We start from the raw sequence: 18,793 nt of genomic DNA, 5'->3' as shown, positions 1-18,793 counted from the left end.
CCCACCTCACTTCCCCGTACCCACAGCTCTACCATCCCGCACCATGACCTTCTGCACGTGCATTGCCAACGCCACCAGCTGTTCCTCTGGAGGGGACAGCCCCTGCCTGCTGTGTGACACGCATCGGGCAGGTGACAGGCAGAGACTGCCACACTCGGATGTCCTCTGCTCCTCCCTTCTGCCCAGGCAGCCCCGGTGCTCTCTGCCTGGCTCGGGGACATGCAGAAAAGAGCTGACCACCGGCAGGTGTGAGCATTTAGCCTTCAGTAAAGCCGTGCCTCTGCTCCTGGGTCTTTACCTTCCCTCCCTGCCTCCTCCAAGGGAGGGTAAAGCAGCAGCTTCTCAAGGTGACACAACAACAGCACATTGATAAGGAGGTGTGAGAGCTGGTGGAGATGGAGAGGAGGGAAAGGGCCTGGAGAAGAGGAAGATTTGTGAGGAAATGAAGGAGAGACAGAACGGGGAGAGAGCAGAGAAAGTGAGAGGCAAGGAGGGAGGGAGGGAGGGAGGAAGGAAGGAAGGTAGGAAGGAAGGAAGGAAAATGAAAAATGAAGAGAAAGAAAGAAAGAGAAAGAAAGAAAAAGGAAGATAGAGAAAGGAAGATAAAGAAAGACAAAGAAAGAAAGAGAGAGAGAGAAAGAAAGGAAGGAAGGAAGAAAGGAAGAAAGAAAGAAAGAGTAAAGAAAGGAAAAGAAAAATAAAGGGAAAGAAATAAAGGGTTAAAGGCTATGGAGGGTTAAAAGGGAATGAGGACAAAAATAAAGGAGGACAGGGAAGCTAGGAGAGGAGTAGGAGGGGCAGGGGAGTAGCACTGGGCTGAGACTGCTGGAGTAGCAAACAGATGTGAGGAGAAGGTATTTCTTGTGTTCCCACCACCAGTGGAGACCAAGGGAGACATCCTGATGTTCTTTTACTCTTTACTTTCGGAAAATATGGCTCTCTCCCCCAAGTACTTTGATGCTTTTCAGGTAGCTGTTATGGTCTAAAATCTGTGTCTCCTCCCACTCACTTCCCCCGAACCACAGAACATGTCAGTCTGTCACTTCTCCCCTCTATCCACTTCCAAGTTGCCATTTTCCTTTGGGAAGCCACAGCAAGAAAGGGGGATAAAATGCTGGGCCACCGTCCTGTCTGAGCAGTCAGCCATCTTCCCACCCACCAAGACCTGGGAGAAAGCCATCACATGAAGATACTGCATGCTCCAACTCCACCACCTGTCCCGGAGTCTCTCCTTGTCATACCTCCAAGAGATAAAAACAGGACCCCTGCATACCCCACACCTCCCACCTCCAAAGCCCTCTTGCCCCCATAAATCATTCCCCCCTTCCTATATCCCCCAGACAAGACACACAGCTGAGACACAGAAACAAGAGAAAGGAAGATGACGGACAGTCAGCTGTGCAAAAAAAAAACAACAAACCAAGTATGAGGACGGTCTGGGAAGGACAGAGGAGATGCCTTTGGTCCCCCTCCGGCACACAGTTAGGTGCAGGCACACACACTCACACGCACACAACCCTCTCACACACATAGGGGATGCTCCACATGCTTCAGAGACAGGCCCAAGGTAGAGCCAAGGGTAACGGGGGCGGGTTTTCGTATCCAGAGACATGATGTGACAGCGGAGGGGGGTCATTCACAGATTACTTTCGTGGTTTTCCTCTGTCTCAGCGGTCATGGGGGGCAGCCCTCCGTTGTCATTCAGCCGCTTGGCCCTGTAGGTCTCGTAGTGGATGTTGTGGGTCACTTCTTTCAGGTCCTGAAGGTGGGTCCTGCCCAGGACAAAACGAACGTGGGGTTGGAAGGAGGATACGATAATCAACATCAGCACTGTTGGTGTTAGTTTTCTGATGATCATTTTATTCCCTGAAATAAAGGGAAGATTTCTCCAGTCTGTCTGGAGAACATACCCTCTTTCTGTATGGGTGCCATGACGCAGCGGAAAGCTGAAGCATCAGAATGCAAGAGGACACATGCACAGGACGCGGGATATGGGCTAAAATCCCTGGCTGTGCGTGCCGGTGTCTCGCCCCTCTCAGACCTGTGCTAGTGGGACAGCTACTAGCCAGCCTGGTGTGTGAGAGCAGACAGGGCTTAACTCTTCTTACATCCTGCTTCCAGTGGTGGTGAGACAAGGAAGCACCAGTACCAGGTCCAGCAGGGACTGCAACCTGCAGAACACTGCTGTGGGCAATAACATCCATGGAAAACCCGTGGTCTTGGGTTGTCTTATGTTTTGTGATCATCTCTTGGTCGGGGTGCTTTTACTGGAAGACTCAGGGAAAGCACGTCTGCTGTGGATGGTGCCATGGTGCAAAAAGAGGGCAGTATGGTGACGTCCAAGCATTGTACCTGGTGAAATGTATGTGAGGTACCTGGTACCTCACATACCCACAGGTGGAGTGAGACACAGGACTCTGGCTTTGAAGTGTGTTTCCCTTCTTTTCTTTTTCTTTTTTTTTTTCTTTTTTTTTTTTTTTTTTTGGTGCTGTTTAAAACCCTAGGGTGTTGATAGGGAACAGAGGTGACCCTGGATTTTGCAGCTCTTCTACAGAATTTGAGGCAGATATTATTTGTGCTGAGACAGCTTCATGAAACATGTAGAAATAGGACAAGATAATGACAGCTGAATGAAATAAGGAGCTTTTCACTTCCAGACCTCACTTCCAGACCTACATATGTTCCAGACCATCCCTTGGCCTGGTAGGACATACGATCTAGGATGGGGTAGTGGCTTCTTTATCACAGACTCCAGTGCAGGCCTACATCAGCATCAACTAGAAGTTTTTTAAACCTAATATCCTTAATGGGGTACAGGGGGAATGCTGTTACTCTGCTTTTCTCAAGTCACCCAGATCATACATGAAGACTAGCACCTACTTGACATAGTGGTCAAGAGAGGCACTAGGGCATCCCCTTAACATACCCAACTGCCCCTTAATTCAATCTAACCCTACCCCACAGAAGATTTTACTGCCTGAAATGTGCTTTATCTTCCCTTCCATAGGGGCTATTTCACTCTAAGAGAGTCTCAGGAAGACTCTCTCCTCACCAAGAGCAAGCTCGTGCATGACCATGGCCTTACCTGATGACAAAATCTCGAAGGAGGGCAAATTCACAGTGAGTGAGGTTTTCCACTGAAAAGAAAGCAAACAAATGTTACATTTGCATTTTCAGCAACCCCTTTGTGGTTACAGAGCACAGCAAGGTCATTGCCTTGGGGCATGCTCCAGGTGGGCTGAGCCCGTGTACTTCAGAAAAGACGGGCAGTTGTGTGAACACCTGACAGCAGAGCTATATAAGAATTCTCCTCTTTTAAAAAACACAGAAGAAATGGGAAGGTAATCATGGGACATGTTATCAGGACCATAGTCTATTACTGGGGCCTGCAGAGGTACTTTCATCTCCCAGAAACAAGATTTTCCTTACCTTCAATGATTCCCCAAGGTGTTTTCCTGCCCAGGACTCTTTTTCCATTCACTTGGTACTCCTTGTCACTGCCCACTACTGCGAAGGGCATGCTTTCCTGCTGGGGAGAGACACGTGGAGAGACCTATCAAACCCATTGCAGAGAGCAGCACCATCACTGTTCCCCATCCACCTCCCTCAGAAAGCAGAGCACAGGGTGCAGGATGCCCTATTATCCATAAGGCTGTGCAAATGTTCATGGATTTATTCTGCTTTGTAGATGTCCCTGGGCCTGGGAAGGGCCTGCAATTACCACAGGAATGCAGATTAAAAGGAAGCTTATTTCTTATGAGTGAGACTACCGAACCTAGGGCAATGAGGCTGAAGTGCAGAAGGAAACGTGGTGCCCTTCTCACAAACAGAAACAGTTTGGAGAAGAAGCAAACCCCATCTGGTCTTCCCCAGAGTGTGTGATGTGTTGCCAAATGGGAAATGATTAATTAAGCTGGGGGAGGTGGGAATTTCTGCTGGGGCTGTGACAGCTAGGGGAGTTGAAAGGGCAAGTGCCAGGCTGCAAGGCAGTAACTCCTGGAATTTCTTGAGGACTGCCTCAGAAGACATCTTATTTCCATTAATAGCCTAGCCACAAAAACGATGTGTGGGATAACTAAACGCACTAGCAACACAAAGCCAGGAGGAGCTGTCAGTACAGAGGAAGATGTATGTACGTTTGCGGCATAAAGAGCAGCATTTAGGGAATAACACCAAGAATTTCTGCTCTGACTTCTGAGCTTATGCACAAGCAAAGACTGAAGGAGGGGAAGGACCCCATGTGCCAGCCAGTCACAAGATGACCACGAGTCACCAGTGTGATGTGGTTGTTTAGAGAGGATGTGGTCCAGTTCCGATCTCGGAAGAGACAGGGAAGCATCGGGTACCACCTGCACCAGTGCTAGAAAATCAAATCAAACCAGAGCAGGCACAGAAAACAGCAACTAGGAGCAGACTGCTGAGGAATGGGAAGCTCAGTCAAAGTTTATCTCATTTAGCTGACCAGAAGAAGGCCAACTGAGGATAAGATTGTTCTCTACAAATGCCTGAGTGGTGCACGGGGCCACTAGGCAGAAGTGCTTGAGCCAGCGTTGGCACAAGAACACGGATATAGTCTTGGATATAACTTGGCCATGAACAAACACAGGCTTGAAATTAGATGGTTTTTAACTCTCTGAGGTGGGAGGGATGGGACAGGCCTTCCTACAGGGGCTGGCATGGCAGAGCACTGGACTGATTTTCAAGTAGAGTCTGGTCAGTGGATGAGAGGGCTCACAGGCTGTTTTTCTGGGACAGAGGCTGGCCATCAGCCACACAGCAGGCCAATTTGTCCTTAACAGAGGCCAAACGGAGTACTCACTAAGAGGAAGAGAGATGCAGCCCTTCCTCACTCAGCCTTCGTAGCACCCTGTGACAATGACAGGGACAAACGAGGACAGGTGAACGACCATCCCCTATGTCCATTGCATCTTTCATGTGAGGACCATGAAGCACTTAAAACCTCCCAATGACACTTGTTTTACACTCGTTAAATCTGACCAGCCCTCATCCCCCCTTCCCCTCCCACAATAAAATGTTTCCTACCCTGATTTTGTCGTTCTCTGTTTTATCCTCCAAGTCCTCATCAAATTCTTTCTGGGGGTAAAACTCGATTCCGTTTACTTCGAGCTCTTTGCGCACCTGGGCAGAGACATTTTGGAGCACAAGCAACACAAGCCTGAAGGGAAGGCAGGCAGGATGGCTGGGCAAACACATCTGGGAGATCCTTCCAGCGGGGAAGGGCTGGAGGGACTGTCCCCAGGGAAGTGTGCAGCAAAGCGAGGACACATGGCAGCAGTGACAAGTCATCTTTCTCCAACCCTGGTTACTTGTCTGGTTCTGCAGTTCCCATGGCAGAGCTTATGATGGGATGTCACAGGGATACACACCTTTCTGCCCCCCTCTAGCAGGTGCCCTCAGAGCTATGGGCAGCTGTATCTTCAGGACAGTGGCATGGCTTACCCACCAACCCCGTGCTGGACTCTGTGGGACTGCATCCCTGGGGACTGTGCTGCAGTCCAGCAGGAAGGATACAGCCATTTCTCCCATCTCCCAGCCGGGGCAGGGAGGGATCCCATGCAGGAGCAGAGATACTCACTCTCTGTTTGAATTCGATCTTCTCCTCCAAGGTCATGGTGTCAGCCTTGGCGATTACCGGGATGATGTTCACTACCTTGCTGAGATGTTTCATGAACTCCAGGTCCAAAGGCCGCAGGCTGCAGCCCAGGAAGGAACAACACGGAAGGCGTCACTTTTACCCTCCTCGCCCTTCATCCTAGTGACTCTCCCAGCATCGGGGCATCAGCAAAACCTCCCTTGTACATAACCCACTCGCTGCCACTGTGATTGCGGCTCCTCCTTCCCATCCATCCTGCCCACTCCCATAAAACGATGTTTCTCCTGCCTTTGTTATCCCAGACTCTGCAGCACCCTACGTTAAGCCCCATGGGCAGGACCCCTGGCTGTGTGGCTGAGACAGAGCAGTGCAGGGCGCATGCCTGCCACAGAGGCACAGAGGGGGTGAGGAAGGACAGAGGACTTTGTACGTACGAGTGGCCTGTGGGGGAGATGAAGTAGAGGCAGCAGTGCACTCGTGTGTCTGGAATTCGCTTCTTCCTTGCGATATTCACTTCCTCTTTCAGAAATTTTTCGTATTGCTCGTTGATGTATTTCTCGATAGGCTCCCAGCTGTTAAGGTGGGAGAGAGAGATGAAAAGACAGGTACAAATCTCCTCATGTTCCTGCCTACAGTGTTCCCAGCTCTGACAGCAGCAAAGCAAGCTCTGGCATAAAAAATATCCACCACGAGCACCTCACCATCAGCATGTTTAAGACTTTCTCGGGGGGGGGGAGGCTTTTGCAAACCACAATGGAAATCAGCAGTTAAATCAGTGGAAGGAGGACGGAAAAACATGTTGGTGCTATGGCAGGGGGCTGCTGAAGGTTGCTCTTTGGGAGAAATCTGGGGAAAAAAAAATGGATTGGCTGAGTCGGGGCAGAACATTTCAATTTTCAGCTATATGTAGAATTTGGGGGGATTACATTTTTTTTGCCTGGTTTCTTGTCAGTGATTTGGATCATGCACACAAACCCATGGTGCTCACAATTTCACATCCCCACTACTGACCCCCTGAGCACAACAGAATCCCAGATACATTCCAGTCCAAGCAGATGAGCATCACTCCAGGTATCAATTGACTGCAGCCCTTTTTTGGGGTTGCGAGGTCTTGCAACTGGGTAAAACTCACCAGTTCTCGTTGTTGATCTGGTCTCCGAATCCTGGGGTGTCGATCACTGTCAGCTTCATTTTGACACCACCTTCTTCAATAACTGGGGAAGAAATTGCAAACAATTATATGCCTCCCTGGGGACCTGTTCCAGCATGAAACATGTCTCTGTGCCCTACAGTGGAACAAGAGCTCTCTGCCCTCATCTTTGCCCACCACGTAAGACCAGGCCAGCTTGGGTCATGCCTCAGCAGCTGTGACCCCACCTGAGCTCCTGACTCCAAATTTTGGCAACCCCTGCACAAAAGCTACCTTATACAGCTCTGCTGCAGGAAAACGGATTTGTGCTCAATCTGTGTCCCACAGGTAGTGCCTACCTTATACAACTTGTCCTCCCCTCCACATATCATCCTGAGTCTGAGCTGACATTATTTTGCATTGTTTTAGCAGCTGTGCTGATGTCTTTCCACGACGATACGTGCTCTACTAGGTTTGGGATGGGGCCCATCAGTGCAGTTGGCATAGGGCAGTAAGTGTCTGCAGGTGGGAATGGCTTATTGCAAGGTTAATCCACACATGCAGAGTCATGTCTTGGCAGGGGAAATACCTGTAGCACTTTTTCTATCTCTTGCTTTTGGCTATGGCATCAGTGGCATGCATCCCTGGTTAAGAAAAGCCTTGGCTGGGTCTGAGGTCACCTAAAACTGGCATTTCTCCTTCAGCTTCCCATGGAGAAAGGGCTGCCTTACAGCAACGTGCTGCTCGCATAGGACACTGGGGTCTTCTGCTGGACTGCACCCCAGCAGACTGGCTCTTACCGTGCCCGATGGCTTTGATCTCCACTGTCTTGGGGATCTTCTCCTCCCGGTTCCAGCCCGAAGATTTACGGCTCACCTGGGATTTGAAGAGGGTGTTCACCAGCGTCGACTTTCCCAGTCCGCTCTGACCTGAGGATTGCAAAGAAAAAGCTCGTGGCTTATGCATTGACAGCAGGCCCAGGGGATGCAGCCAGGCAGGCAGGAGGAAAGGCTGTAGGTATCTCCTTGTCTTGTGAGAGCTTGTCCTTTCCCCTAGAGCAAGCACCGTCCGCTCCCTCCTGCCCTCCCTTCCTGGCCTCACGGGAGAGCACCCAGCCATGGCTCCCGGCACCTCCACTGGTATCTGCCTACCTACAACCATGATGTTGAAGTCGAAACCTGTCTTCATGGTCTTCTTGCGCATCTGCTCAATGATGGTGTCGATACCGATGTAGCCCAGCAAGTTGGCATTAATGCCCATGGGTTTCATCGGCACTACTGGTTTTTGTCGCGGCTCTGGGACTAGCTCAGACATGGCTGCTTCGTTTTTGCTCTCCACTGGTCCTGCACAGGGAGAGAGATTGAAAAAATATTACTCAGGTGTAATAGGGACCTCCCTGCTGCCCTGTCTCAGGGGTGATGGTCAACTTTGCGTGTCCTTTTTTAGGGCTGCTGTGCATGATTGAACGGCAAGATTTTAGCAGTAAGGCTCTTCTTGGAGGAACATCCACCTGAGTTTCCAGCATACTCTTGTACCTATCATCCTCGGTTTGATTTGATTTTCCTCCCAGTTCTCATCAGGATCACTAGAGGCTTGGTCCTCCAACTTCAGCATGAAATTTGTAATGGAACAGACTTTCAAAAATTATCATATGTCAAGTTCTGGCATCAAAACGGAGTTGGGGATTTAATGTGAGGACTTGCAAGCTTGGCCGCTGCCAGGAGAGGCTGCACGACCCTCTGTGCTGAGCTCCACAGAATAAGGCAATGGTGGAGATGGAAAGCATGGCAGCAACCTCCATGCTTGCCTCCTTCCCACAGACCGGTGCGTTGTGTCATGCCCACCAAGAAGCTAATCAGCGGCACCTTTCTCTCCTCCCTCCTGTCCTTGCTCCTTCCATGCAAAACAAACTGACAGAGAGAAAGGCCCTTCAGGCTTTCCAGCCGTTCCAACTCTTTTTTGGATGACAGCACACGCAGCTTGGGGCGGGCTTCAGCCATTCATCTCCATCTCTTGCCTCGTTAGTGAGCAGCTCCCACCCACCGCAGGAGGAACCCAAGGGTGGGAGAGGACGGGGCATGGAGGAGAAGCTGTAATTGGTGGGGACGGGAAGTGTGAGGGCTGGCTCTGGGAAGGAAGATGAAGGGGCCGGGAACCAAATACCCTTCACATACAACCCAGCTGCAAGCTGGAGCCTCTCCCACTCTAATTACTCAGCTCCCCCATTCTTTGTCTCATTAGATGGTTATTTTTCCAGGACAGAGACAGCACGCGTTTTTGCTTGCTAAGCACTCCTCTTGCTCTGTATGCCGCTCCCATTCAAGTACCTCACACTAAATTACCCATTTCCATTATTTTGGTGGTGGTTTTTTGCTCCTCTCAGCAGATCCCTCAGGCGACTGCCCTTTGACGAGGGACAGACGCCTCCTGGGGAGGAAGACAACTCAGGGGTCAGGGGGCTGGGGACGCTGACAGCACCAGCCTGGGGTCCCGGATAGCTCGGCCAGGTCAGGCCAGGGGCTGGGGAGAGGGCAGGGAGCTTGTGTTCCTGGACAGGGTTAGGCTGCAACCTGCTGCGGGGGTGGCTGGCGACCCTGCTGCTGTATCAAAGCGTCTGTGCAGACACAAAGGGCTGCTCTACACAGGGAAAAAAAAAAACACTTTTTATATAAGCTTTACGCTGCTTGGAAGGTGAACAGCCTGTGAACAGCCCTGAGGTAATGTCCTTAGGGTCGGGGCTTCGTGCCACCTCCGCCTCACCCTGCCTGCAGGGAGAGGCCTGCAGGAGGATGCCTTCCTGCCCTTCCCCACGGAGCAGGGGCTCTCCGAGCCATCACCACCCTCTTCTGCAGCAGCGAGCAGCACCCCCAGGGACCGGGGCAGAAGACGAAGCGTTGGCCAAGCCGGGCTGGCAGCTGGGAGCTCCTGATGCTGCCGGCGGAGGCAGCCTGCCTAGCCGAGTGCTTCTCAGCTGCAATCCATTCCTACAGCCGTCACAGCCGGTCTGCTCCCCTCCTGCTGACACAGCCTCCCCCGAGGCTCCCCGTGTCCTTTTCCAGCTTTCTCAAAGCTGCTGCCAGCCAGGAAAGCCCATCGCTCTGGCGCAGCACGGAGGGCCCTGCCCTTCGCTCGTCCTCTCCTGGGCCGCCCCGCGCCACCTGTACCAGGGACGGAAGGAAGGAGCAGGCAGTCAGCCTCTAGGCTCACCAAAAGGTTGATAACTCATCTCCCGATCTCTCTGTGCTGAGGAACAATCTGCCCAGAGCTGCCAGGTGTTGCTAACCCTGCTGTGGACATGGCAACACTTGGCCATTTCTTGGCAGGCTTCACTGTTGGAGCCAGGAGCTTGTTGTGGCTGAAGAAAATATTTTGGAGTCAGGTTCCTAAAAGCCCCAAGATCAGGAAAAAAGACCTCCAGAGGTCTCCTTAAATACTCCCTGAATTGTTTATCAGTGATGCAGCTCTGGGAGTTTTGATTTTGGACATTCAAGGTCTCAGGGTAGATGACACCCTCCAAACCACAAAGAGTCCTCTCCACGTGGGGTGCCTTCCCATTCAGCTGATGAAAAGGAGCGCCCATTTTGCGAGGAGGCACCTGAGGGCTCAGCTTCGTGCAGGCGATTTTCCACCCCTTGGCTGCCACGGAGGAATCCAAGGAGCCAGCTGAGGGCCGGCCAGCCGGTGGGTCAGGGCGTGCAGGGCCAGAGCCAGAGCTGTGAGAGGCACTCCAAGACGTGAAACGTGCCTGCCTGCTCTCCTGGGAACGGCTCTGCTGTAGGGGACGTAATGCTAGCACTGCTCTGAAGCCTCATTAAAGCTCTGACCGAATGGTCAAGAGGCAGCATTACACATCCTAGGCACACCCCGTAGCCCCCCTGGCTGCTCCCCGTAATGAATCCATGACAGACCGCTACGGTCAGTGCTGCTGATAATGAAAAGGGGGTTAACCAAGGTTAACCACTCGCATCCGCTCTTGGCGTTCCCACCCGTTTCCCTGCTGCTTTGTTCTGCCTGCTGAGAGGAGCTGATTTAAGAGGGCGGCTGCTGGTGATCCCTCTGCTCCCGGGCGCTGCAGGGAGAGCCGCAGTGCCTGGGGCTGGGAGCAGCAGCGGGTGCCCGGCGGGGTCCGGCTCTGGCCTCCAGCACCCAGCAATCCACCCCAAAACCTCTCCAGAAAGGCCGATGCTACTGCACCGCATCCATCCGCCCCTGGCGTCCGCAGCAGCTTGCTGGCGATGGAGGCAGCCCTGCGGGTCGGCCGCGGGCTCAGACTTCCACCCCCTGTGTCCTGGGGCAGGCCAGACCCGATAACCTAGATACGGTCTTATCCCCTCCCCCTGCCTTCCGTCCTTTGTCTGAGTGGCAAGAGGGAGGGAGGGCTGGAAGCGGCCGGTCAGCACCACGAATCCATCTCCCAGAGCACGGAGAGGCTGCTCAGCCCCCCGTAACACATCCACGGCCTCGCTGCAGCTCTCCTCCCGTGCGGCACAAGGCCCTCTGGGGACACCGGCCCACCCGTGCATCTTAATCAAGCCCCCGCCACCCGTGTGGCCCCAGCCCCATGTCCCACTCCACAGCCTGAGCATCACCGGGCATTTTGAGTAGGGCAGGGAAACTTATCCCAGCCTTCTGGGCTGCCGCAGCCGTGCTGGCAGCACCCTTCCTCCACGTGCCCTCAGCGCTCTGCAGAGGGCTCGGGCTCTGCCGGGGCTGCAGCAATTCCACCCAGGGCAGCGTGTGCCGAAGCCTCTGGAGATGCAGGAGCTGGAGGTGAAGGGGCCGTACCCTCGGCACCTGGCCCAGCCTGGGCTGCACCCCGAGGCGAGAGGATGCTGAGCACCCCAGGACCAGGGCGTCCATCCCTCCGGAGCTGCCTGTCCCCTGCCTGCCTGCTGGCTCCTGCGCAGATGCCCAGGGAGCAGCGCAGGGCGTCCCCACTGCCCCGGCAGCGGCTGCCTGTCAGTGGCAAGGGACAAGCCAGTGGCAGAGCAGCTCGTGGGCTTTCCCCAGCCCTGGACCAGCTGGGATTATATCTTTCTTTCAGAGCAGCCCCTGGCGACAGCTACTCTGCATCAGCACCACAACCGCCACCCCTGCTCCTTCTCCTTCAATGCCAGCCCGCTACCACGGAGAGATGAGAAGAAAGCCCACAAAGCCAGCACCCATTTCCCCCGCTGCCCTTCAGAGGCATTCAGCCCCGAGCAGCCGGGGCTCGGCGGCGTGCGGAGGCTGCGTGCACAAAAAGCCCGAGCGTCCCTCCGGCATCGCCCAGCCCTGCCGAGCCCGGAGCATCCTACCTTTGAACATGAAGCTCCCTTTGTCTCCCAGCGCTCTCCCAAAGGGGTGGCTCTCCCCCCACTTTCCTAGCCTGACGCTGGCGCAGCGCGGTGGGCTACGAAGCTCCGCTTTTACCTCTCTCTTTCTTTCTTCCCTGTCCTCTTCTCCCCCCTCTCCTTTTCCCCTCCTTCTCCAGCGGCTATTTCAGCTGAGCGGGGATGCTGGTGCTGCTCCTGCTGCCATCGTCATGTGACCTGAATATTAAACATCGCTGCAAAATCTCCCCCCGCGCACCCTCCCCGGATCCAGCCCCAGCTTTGGGAGCCAGGGGCCACCACGGGTGGGCTCCACGCGCCCCGGAGGGGCCCCCTCGGGTGCACAAGGCGCAGCCTCCCCCCTCCCCACACCGCACTGGCTCTTCTTGCCCTCTGCCTCCCTGCTCCCCAGCGGCCGCAGAGCATCCCTGGATGCTGCTGTTGTTTACGGGGAGATATTTAACCCTTCATGGCTGAGAAACCACTCAGCCCCACGGGTATTTTGGGGGTTGGGGGATGGCAAGGTCTCCCGGAGGGAGGGAATTTGGGAACGGTTTGTTGAGACCGGTTTGCCCTTCAGCTCTGCTTGCGGAGGCGTGAGAAACCTCTCCTCCCCTGGCACCGCAATTGCTGGCGGCCGGCCCCGGGTGCAGAGGCCCGGCCACCCCCTGTGTGTGCACAGGCGTGTGCGGGGAGCGGGGCGAGGTGCTGCCAGTGGTGTCTGGGGAGCCATGCAGGTCACCTGGCTGCCCTCCTGCCTGGGTTGGCTGCTTCGGAGGGAGATGTCCCTTCCCTTCTCCGACAATCCCCACCAGGTGCCATGGCCACACCGTGCTGGGGCACCAAACTTCCGCTGCTCCTGGTACATTGCCAGCTCTGAGACCTTGCTGGACAGACAGACACATTTCCCCTCCAGATGCCACTCTCCCCCAGCTCCTCCACTGTCCCTCAGCACCATTGGGGAAGAGGGGACTCCCCAGTGCCCCCCATCCTGCCCCACACTGAGCCCCCGGGTGCCCCTGTCCCGACCCGCAGCGCAGACCCACCGGTGCGTGGGTCCCCGGTGCCCGGCATCTTCTCCGCTGGGGCGGCCTCGGCCCCGCCAGGCCCCGGAGCATGCCGGGGGCGCGGGGGGACGGGGGTGATGGGGGCCGGGTCCCGCAGCCGCTGCCAGGGGTCCCCCCCGTGCCGCAGGGTGACCCAGAGGCAGCTCCGCTGGGTGGGGGTCCCGGAGGGGCCGTACCGCCGCGGCGGGGGGCCCGGGATGCGGCTGGGGCCGGCTGGGCGAGGGCCCGGGGCGACGTCCTCCTCCATGGCGGGCTGCAAGCAGAGGCGCGAGGGCAGGGATCAGGCTGGGCTGAGCAGGGCCAACATGGCTGCAGGGGCCAGGCCTTGCCCGCCACCGGGCTGGGGGCTGCCGGGGTGCCCCAGGAGCCGCTGCCCTCTGTGCCGAGTGGCTGCCGTCCTCCCGGGCGGCCCGAGCCGTGCCCGCCTCCGGCCGCCACAATGGGCCGCTTGTGGCCGGCCCGAGGTGCCCCCACGCTGGCTCCCTGGCCGCTCTCACCCCCGCCCCGGCGCATTCTTGGCCCCATGCCCCCCGCCAGGCCTGCCCCATGGCCGGGAGAGGGGAGGCTGTGCTGTGGGGCAGCCCCACGCCGCGGCCCCGTGTCCTGCTTGCGGTGCGTCAGTGCTTGCGGGCTTGCTGGTGGGAGCCTGGCTCTCAAAAAATGAGTGCAATTAAAAAAAAAAAATGAATTTTTGAAACATTTTCCCTTTCTCTTTCTCTTTTTCTTTCTTTCTTTTTTTTTTTTTTTTTTTTTTTAGTGGCAGATTCCAGTTCAACAATTTCTGGGGCCACCGCTGTGTCACAAATTGCATGGGCAAGGGGCCCAGGTGGTACAATTTCTATGCACCATGCAGAAAAAGAGAAAAAGGAGGAAAAGACCATCCTGATGTTTCCAGCACTAAGTATCTTCTCTAGTGCTTCACGCAGTTTAATTCAGTATCTGAGACTGTTTCCCTCGAGGTCCCTACAGCTGCACAGGTCTCACAGAGGAGACACGGTCTCAGTTTTCAGCCAGAGTTTGCCTTCGGCGTAATTGTTCCCAGACACCCCGTCAGCATGCCCAGCACAGGAGGCTTGCCGACGGAGAGCTGCCCTGAGAAACAAAACCACAGCGTGCTCCTTGCTGGCTGCCCCGGGCTGGAGGCAGGCAGCTCGCAGGCGAACAGAATGGAAACCAAGCAGCGGACACGCGGTTGCACACACCTTTATCCACTGTGGAGGGCTGGGACACTACTGACAGTGAAAAACCTGGTAACTGTGGCAAATACCTGACTCAACACTGATTGCATCGGGGCCAAACAGCGTGAAACGTAAGCCAGGAGTGGTAAATAAATACTTGGTAGTGCAGCCTCTTCCTGTTTGGCTGCTGCTTTTTGCTTGGTTTCTACGGTGAGTCCTGGGCAGAGCAGAGATGAAATCGGGCAGCACACACAGGGGATGCCACGGAGGAGGGAAGAGGTGCTGAGGGGCCGAGCCCCGTCACCGCGTGGGCTGCTGGCTCCTGCCTGCCACCCAGAGCCACAGCTCCTCTCGTATTTACCAGAATGGTAGCTTTCGCTCTTCTCTTCTGAATCAGCAGTGAAAGTGGGTTTGGGGGTTGCCAAGGGAAGGGTTAGTCCATCCCCGACCTCTCCAAGCCCCTTTCCCTAGTGCAGAGGTTTTTATTGCTGCCCCGTTACTTCGTCTGGGGTCCGGTTACATTGCAGCCCTGGCTGCGAGCTCTGGCACGGTCAGGGCAAGGTGCTGGAGGCTGTGGCTGTGGCATGTGGGAGGGCAGGGGTGTGAGCAATGCAGCCGAGGGTGGCACCTGGAACCAAGCAGTGCAGTCCTTTTCACAGCCCCGAGTCACCAAGGCACAAAAATACGTGGGATTCACCTGTCTGAGGCTGCACCTGCACTTCAAGCCTTTGCTCGACAGGGCAAGTGCAACTTTTGGTGCAGGAGAAATCCCACTCGCTCCACTTTGCTGCTGAGTGAGACTCCCAAGTTAGGGTACTCACATCACGATCCCTGGGTTTCATCTGAACAGAAGGACTCTCGACTTCTCTGGCTTGAAACAGAGACAGAAAATTCCCATCAGCGTGCCTGGGTTTGGTGCGGAAAATAACGGTGGTGCTACTGCATTCTGCGGGGATGAGGTGTCCCAGAAAGACCCTGGGTATTTACAGGATGTCCTGACTCATGCTCTTCCGAGCCAAAGCCCTTAGAGCTAAACATTACCTCTCATCCCCGGAGTATTACCAAACAGCACATCCCTGATCAGCCCAGTGCCTTCTCCTCATCCCTTGGGGCCACAGGAGAAGGCAGGCATGAGGGAAAGGCAGGAGCATGACATGCGGGAGGGATGCGAATGCCCCACGAAGACCCAGCATCACACCTCTGTGCAGGGTTTGGTGGAAGTTCAGTCCCGGGGAAGCACGGAAAGTGCAAACAACACAAACGTGGGGCTTTGTGCAAGACCCACATCGTAGGGGTTGGGTCCAGGACGAGGGGCAGCACCGCTGGCCCACGTCACTGAACGGTGCAGTGTCCCTTGCCAGCCACGAGCAGGTGGAGAATGGTTCACAGCTGGCGGGGGGTGACAGCTAGGGGACAGTGGCAGCAGGCCTGGTGCCCATCCGCACCTCAGGGCTCTGGGTGCAGGGGACTGAAGAAGGCAGCTTGCAGAAAGGTGTCCTGCCGGGCAGATCAGAAGTTCTCATGACAAATCTGGCCTTGCCCCTTCGTGGAGAACCGCAGAACGGCCCCGTGTGATGCAGGGCTTGGATGAACCTCTTGAGCAAAGGTTCAGTGCGAACGCAGAGCACCTGGAAATGTCAGCCTGCGAGCGCTAAGCTCTGAAGTCTTCGTCTCCAACACCCACGCAGAGAAGCGGCGTGCCTGCCGCAGGGATAAAAGCTTTCGGTCTCGGGGGCTTGCTGGGCCCATGGTCAGCAGAGCTTCAGCCAGCTCACCAGCACGGAGATCGCTGTGATGAGCTCAGCAGAAGCAACGGACTGGCCTGAAAGCTGCCAAATTAATTTCCCCCCAGAATGCCCCTTGGACTTCAGCAGGTCGGGGTAGGTTTAACCAGCAACCAGGAGAGAAAGGCTCCCATAGCCCTGCAGAGACCACTTGCGGTCGTGTCAAGAAGCCGGCAGCCCCAGCTCAGGTGACGAACGTGGGACCCTTCATGTGAGGGGTCATCAGTCTCCTGGAGGAGACACCATCCATGGCGGGGAGTAGAAGTCCTTGGCTGGAGGACGGGCTACAAGCATGTGGAAAGCCCTGAGCCTGCAGCCTACACAAGGCTGGGGGACAGGGGACAGGCTGTCATCCCACCACCTCCAGCCTTCTGCCCGCCTGGAGGGGCTCTCCTGGTGGTGCCAAGAGCATGCCCCTCATGGGGGCATCAGACCTCGGGCACCCCAAAGGCCAGGTTGTCCCGAATCATCAGCGTCTTCCGAAGGTCTCGCTCCATGATTGGCCTCTGCGTCCGCCACTTGTGGGCTTCCTGGAGTCCGGGCTCGAAGTAGTAAATGCAGGCCCCAAAGCCCACCAGGATGAGGATGGAGATCATCAGGTACACGGGCACAAACCAGTCCAGGAAGTGGGGCATGGCTGCTGCAGAAAAGAGGAGAAAGCTCTCGTAGCACCCAAAAAGCAGCTCCGCCAGGCTCTGCCACCAACAGCACCCAGCCTCCCCGCACCCCTCCTCACCTCCTGATTCGTGTCCCATGCCAATCTGACACACCTGGACCCTGCTTCGGCTCCCCTGGGACCTTCACTGTGCCCCCCATGTCCCAACCCCACCTTGCACAGGCCATTTGACCATCGCCAGCACGTTCCCCGCTGCTCTTTCCCACAGCCGGAGCCCTCTGCCAGCAAACGCCTCAAACACAGGGGGCTGCTTTGCCCCACGGCCCCCGCTCGGGAAGGCAAATTCCCTGCCGCATCCCTGCTGGCACAGGGGAGGAAGAAGCAGGGCACTGCTTGCCAACTTACTCCTCACTGTGATTTCTGCGTCGGCGTGGGTACTGGTTAATTCGGTGCCACAGTAACTAATTTCATTCAGAGCTTGCTGGGCTTTTTTTTTTTTCTTTTTTTTTTTTCTTTTTTTGTTTACACCACAGCAATCAATCGATTCAAACGTGCCCAGAAGCGTTTGCCTGCTGAATGCCTCCTGCAGCACAGCCTCCATCCCTGCCTGCACAAAAGACCGCCAGCAGGAAGCGCGAGGACGAACATGACTTTTATTTCTGTCCTCTGAATAACGTTTATATTTTGGGGGGTTAGATGTGAAATGAGCTGCACTTCTTGCTAACATAAGCAAGAAACTGCCAGCATCAGAGGGAAAAAAAAAAAAAATAGGTTTCCTCCCACTTACTGGCACAGATGCTGGATGTATATCTGTCCCGCCTGACAGGGGAGACCTCAGTGGGTTTTGGCTCTGTAAGGCAGCAGCCTGGGGAGGAAACCCCGGCTTGGACCCCCCGAGATGCAAGGGGTGACAGGACAAAAGCCAGCAAGCTCATTTCCTTCCCCAGTCGCCCGCTTTTCAAACAGCTGTCATCCCAAAAGCGCCGCAGTGAAAAGCAGCCCCACGGAGCCCCCGCTCCATCCTGCCTCCATCCTCCCCAGCTCCACTGCCTCGCGCCCCCGTAAGGGCCAAGCAGGACGAGGTGTGGGGGTACGGGGGGGTGGGGATGAGCAGATTTTGACCTCAAATGCCGAAAAGAGGGAGCTCCGTTCGGGAAGATGTCACCTTCCCGGAGCAGATATCTCTGCAGATACCAAAGGCGTGTTAACCCTTGCTGTGCTGGTCAATCTCAGCCCATCTTTACACCCCCCCAAGGTTCAGAAGAGGCCCCAGCACCACGCACCTGCCCTGACGAGGGCAATTTGGGGACAAACAGCCCCCGGCCCGCAGCCCCCCGCCCCGGCCACCCCCCTACCTCCTTCCTCGGGCCCGGGCCGCGGGATGCGGCCGCTCCCCCCGGCATCCGCCGCCGCTGCCGGTGCCGATCGTCGCCGCTCCGGGAGAGCGGGGCGGCGGCGGCGAGCGGCGGCGGGAGGCGGGGATAACGGGCGGCCGCTTCCCCCCCAGGGCTCGGGGGCTGCCCCCAGCGCAGGCCCGGGACCCCCCCCCAAAAAAATCCTCCCGTCGCAGGGGGAGGGACTGCTCCGCCGCCAATGGCATCCCCGCGGCGGCCGGGCTGGGGAGGCAGCAGCCGTCGTTAGGGCAACGGGAACCGGGTACCGGGTACCGGGGGGATGCTCCCATGGCAGCGGGTACCGGGTACCGGGAGGGATGCTCCAGCTGCCCCAGTGGGCCCCAGCTGCTTGGTAGCATGGGAATGGGAGCAACCCAGCTGCTTTATTTATTCATTTATTATTTATTTATTCTTTTATCCATTCATTTATCTATTTATTTATTGCGTACACAAGGAAATCTTCACCGCGATCCAGAAACCTCACCCCAGAATTGACCGGACGCCCAGCCGTGGCCCGGCCTGCCCCCCTGCCCGGCCCCCTGCGGGGGGTTACGAGGGGCTGCGGGGCCGGCGGAGCCCCCCCCTGCGCCACCCCAGGGCCGTGCGGGGAGGGGGGCACAGCCCGCACGGCCCCGCGCCCGCCGCACGTGCGTGACCGCCCACGCCACGCCCCCGAACGAAGCCACGCCCCCGGAGAGA

The 18,793-nt window shown here is 56.1% G+C and overlaps 1 protein-coding gene across 3 annotated transcripts; it reads right to left on the bottom strand.

The window, feature by feature from the left end:
* Positions 1-900: 900 nt before the first annotated feature.
* Positions 901-13,476, bottom strand: LOC118156929 (neuronal-specific septin-3). 3 transcript variants are annotated; one of them, XM_035311161.1, is made up of 10 exons: positions 13,102-13,476; positions 7,895-8,086; positions 7,544-7,672; positions 6,747-6,828; positions 6,049-6,186; positions 5,597-5,714; positions 5,044-5,139; positions 3,430-3,529; positions 3,086-3,137; positions 901-1,772 (listed from the first exon to the last, which is right to left on the bottom strand). In XM_035311161.1, the coding sequence occupies exons 1-10, from the start codon at positions 13,367-13,369 to the stop codon at positions 1,637-1,639; spliced, it is 1,311 nt and encodes a 436-aa protein (XP_035167052.1). In that variant the 5' UTR covers positions 13,370-13,476; the 3' UTR covers positions 901-1,636. The 3 variants fall into 3 exon arrangements, with proteins under 3 accessions (XP_035167052.1, XP_035167053.1, XP_035167054.1); XM_035311162.1 differs by having other exon boundaries at positions 3,430-3,526; XM_035311163.1 differs by lacking the exon at positions 13,102-13,476 and adding an exon at positions 12,041-12,284.
* Positions 13,477-18,793: the final 5,317 nt, after the last annotated feature.

This window comes from Oxyura jamaicensis, assembly GCF_011077185.1.
Source record: "Oxyura jamaicensis isolate SHBP4307 breed ruddy duck chromosome 1 unlocalized genomic scaffold, BPBGC_Ojam_1.0 oxy1_random_OJ106551, whole genome shotgun sequence".
Taxonomy (NCBI): Eukaryota; Metazoa; Chordata; class Aves; order Anseriformes; family Anatidae; genus Oxyura; species Oxyura jamaicensis.
The sequence above is the reverse complement of the archived record's forward strand: the minus strand, read 5'-3'. Positions and strand labels throughout refer to the sequence as shown.

Bases quoted from the DNA above. Each gene is read 5' to 3' on its own strand.
- LOC118156929 (XM_035311161.1), bottom strand. From the start codon at position 13,369: ATGGAGGAGGACGTCGCCCCGGGCCCTCGCCCAGCCGGCCCCAGCCGC. The intron at 7,673-7,894 runs GTAGGCAGATAC...TGCAATCCTCAG, and splicing joins CTTCAACATCATGGTTGTAG to GTCAGAGCGGACTGGGAAAG. The intron at 5,140-5,596 runs GTGAGTATCTCT...GTCTCTGCCCAG, and splicing joins AGATCGAATTCAAACAGAGA to GTGCGCAAAGAGCTCGAAGT.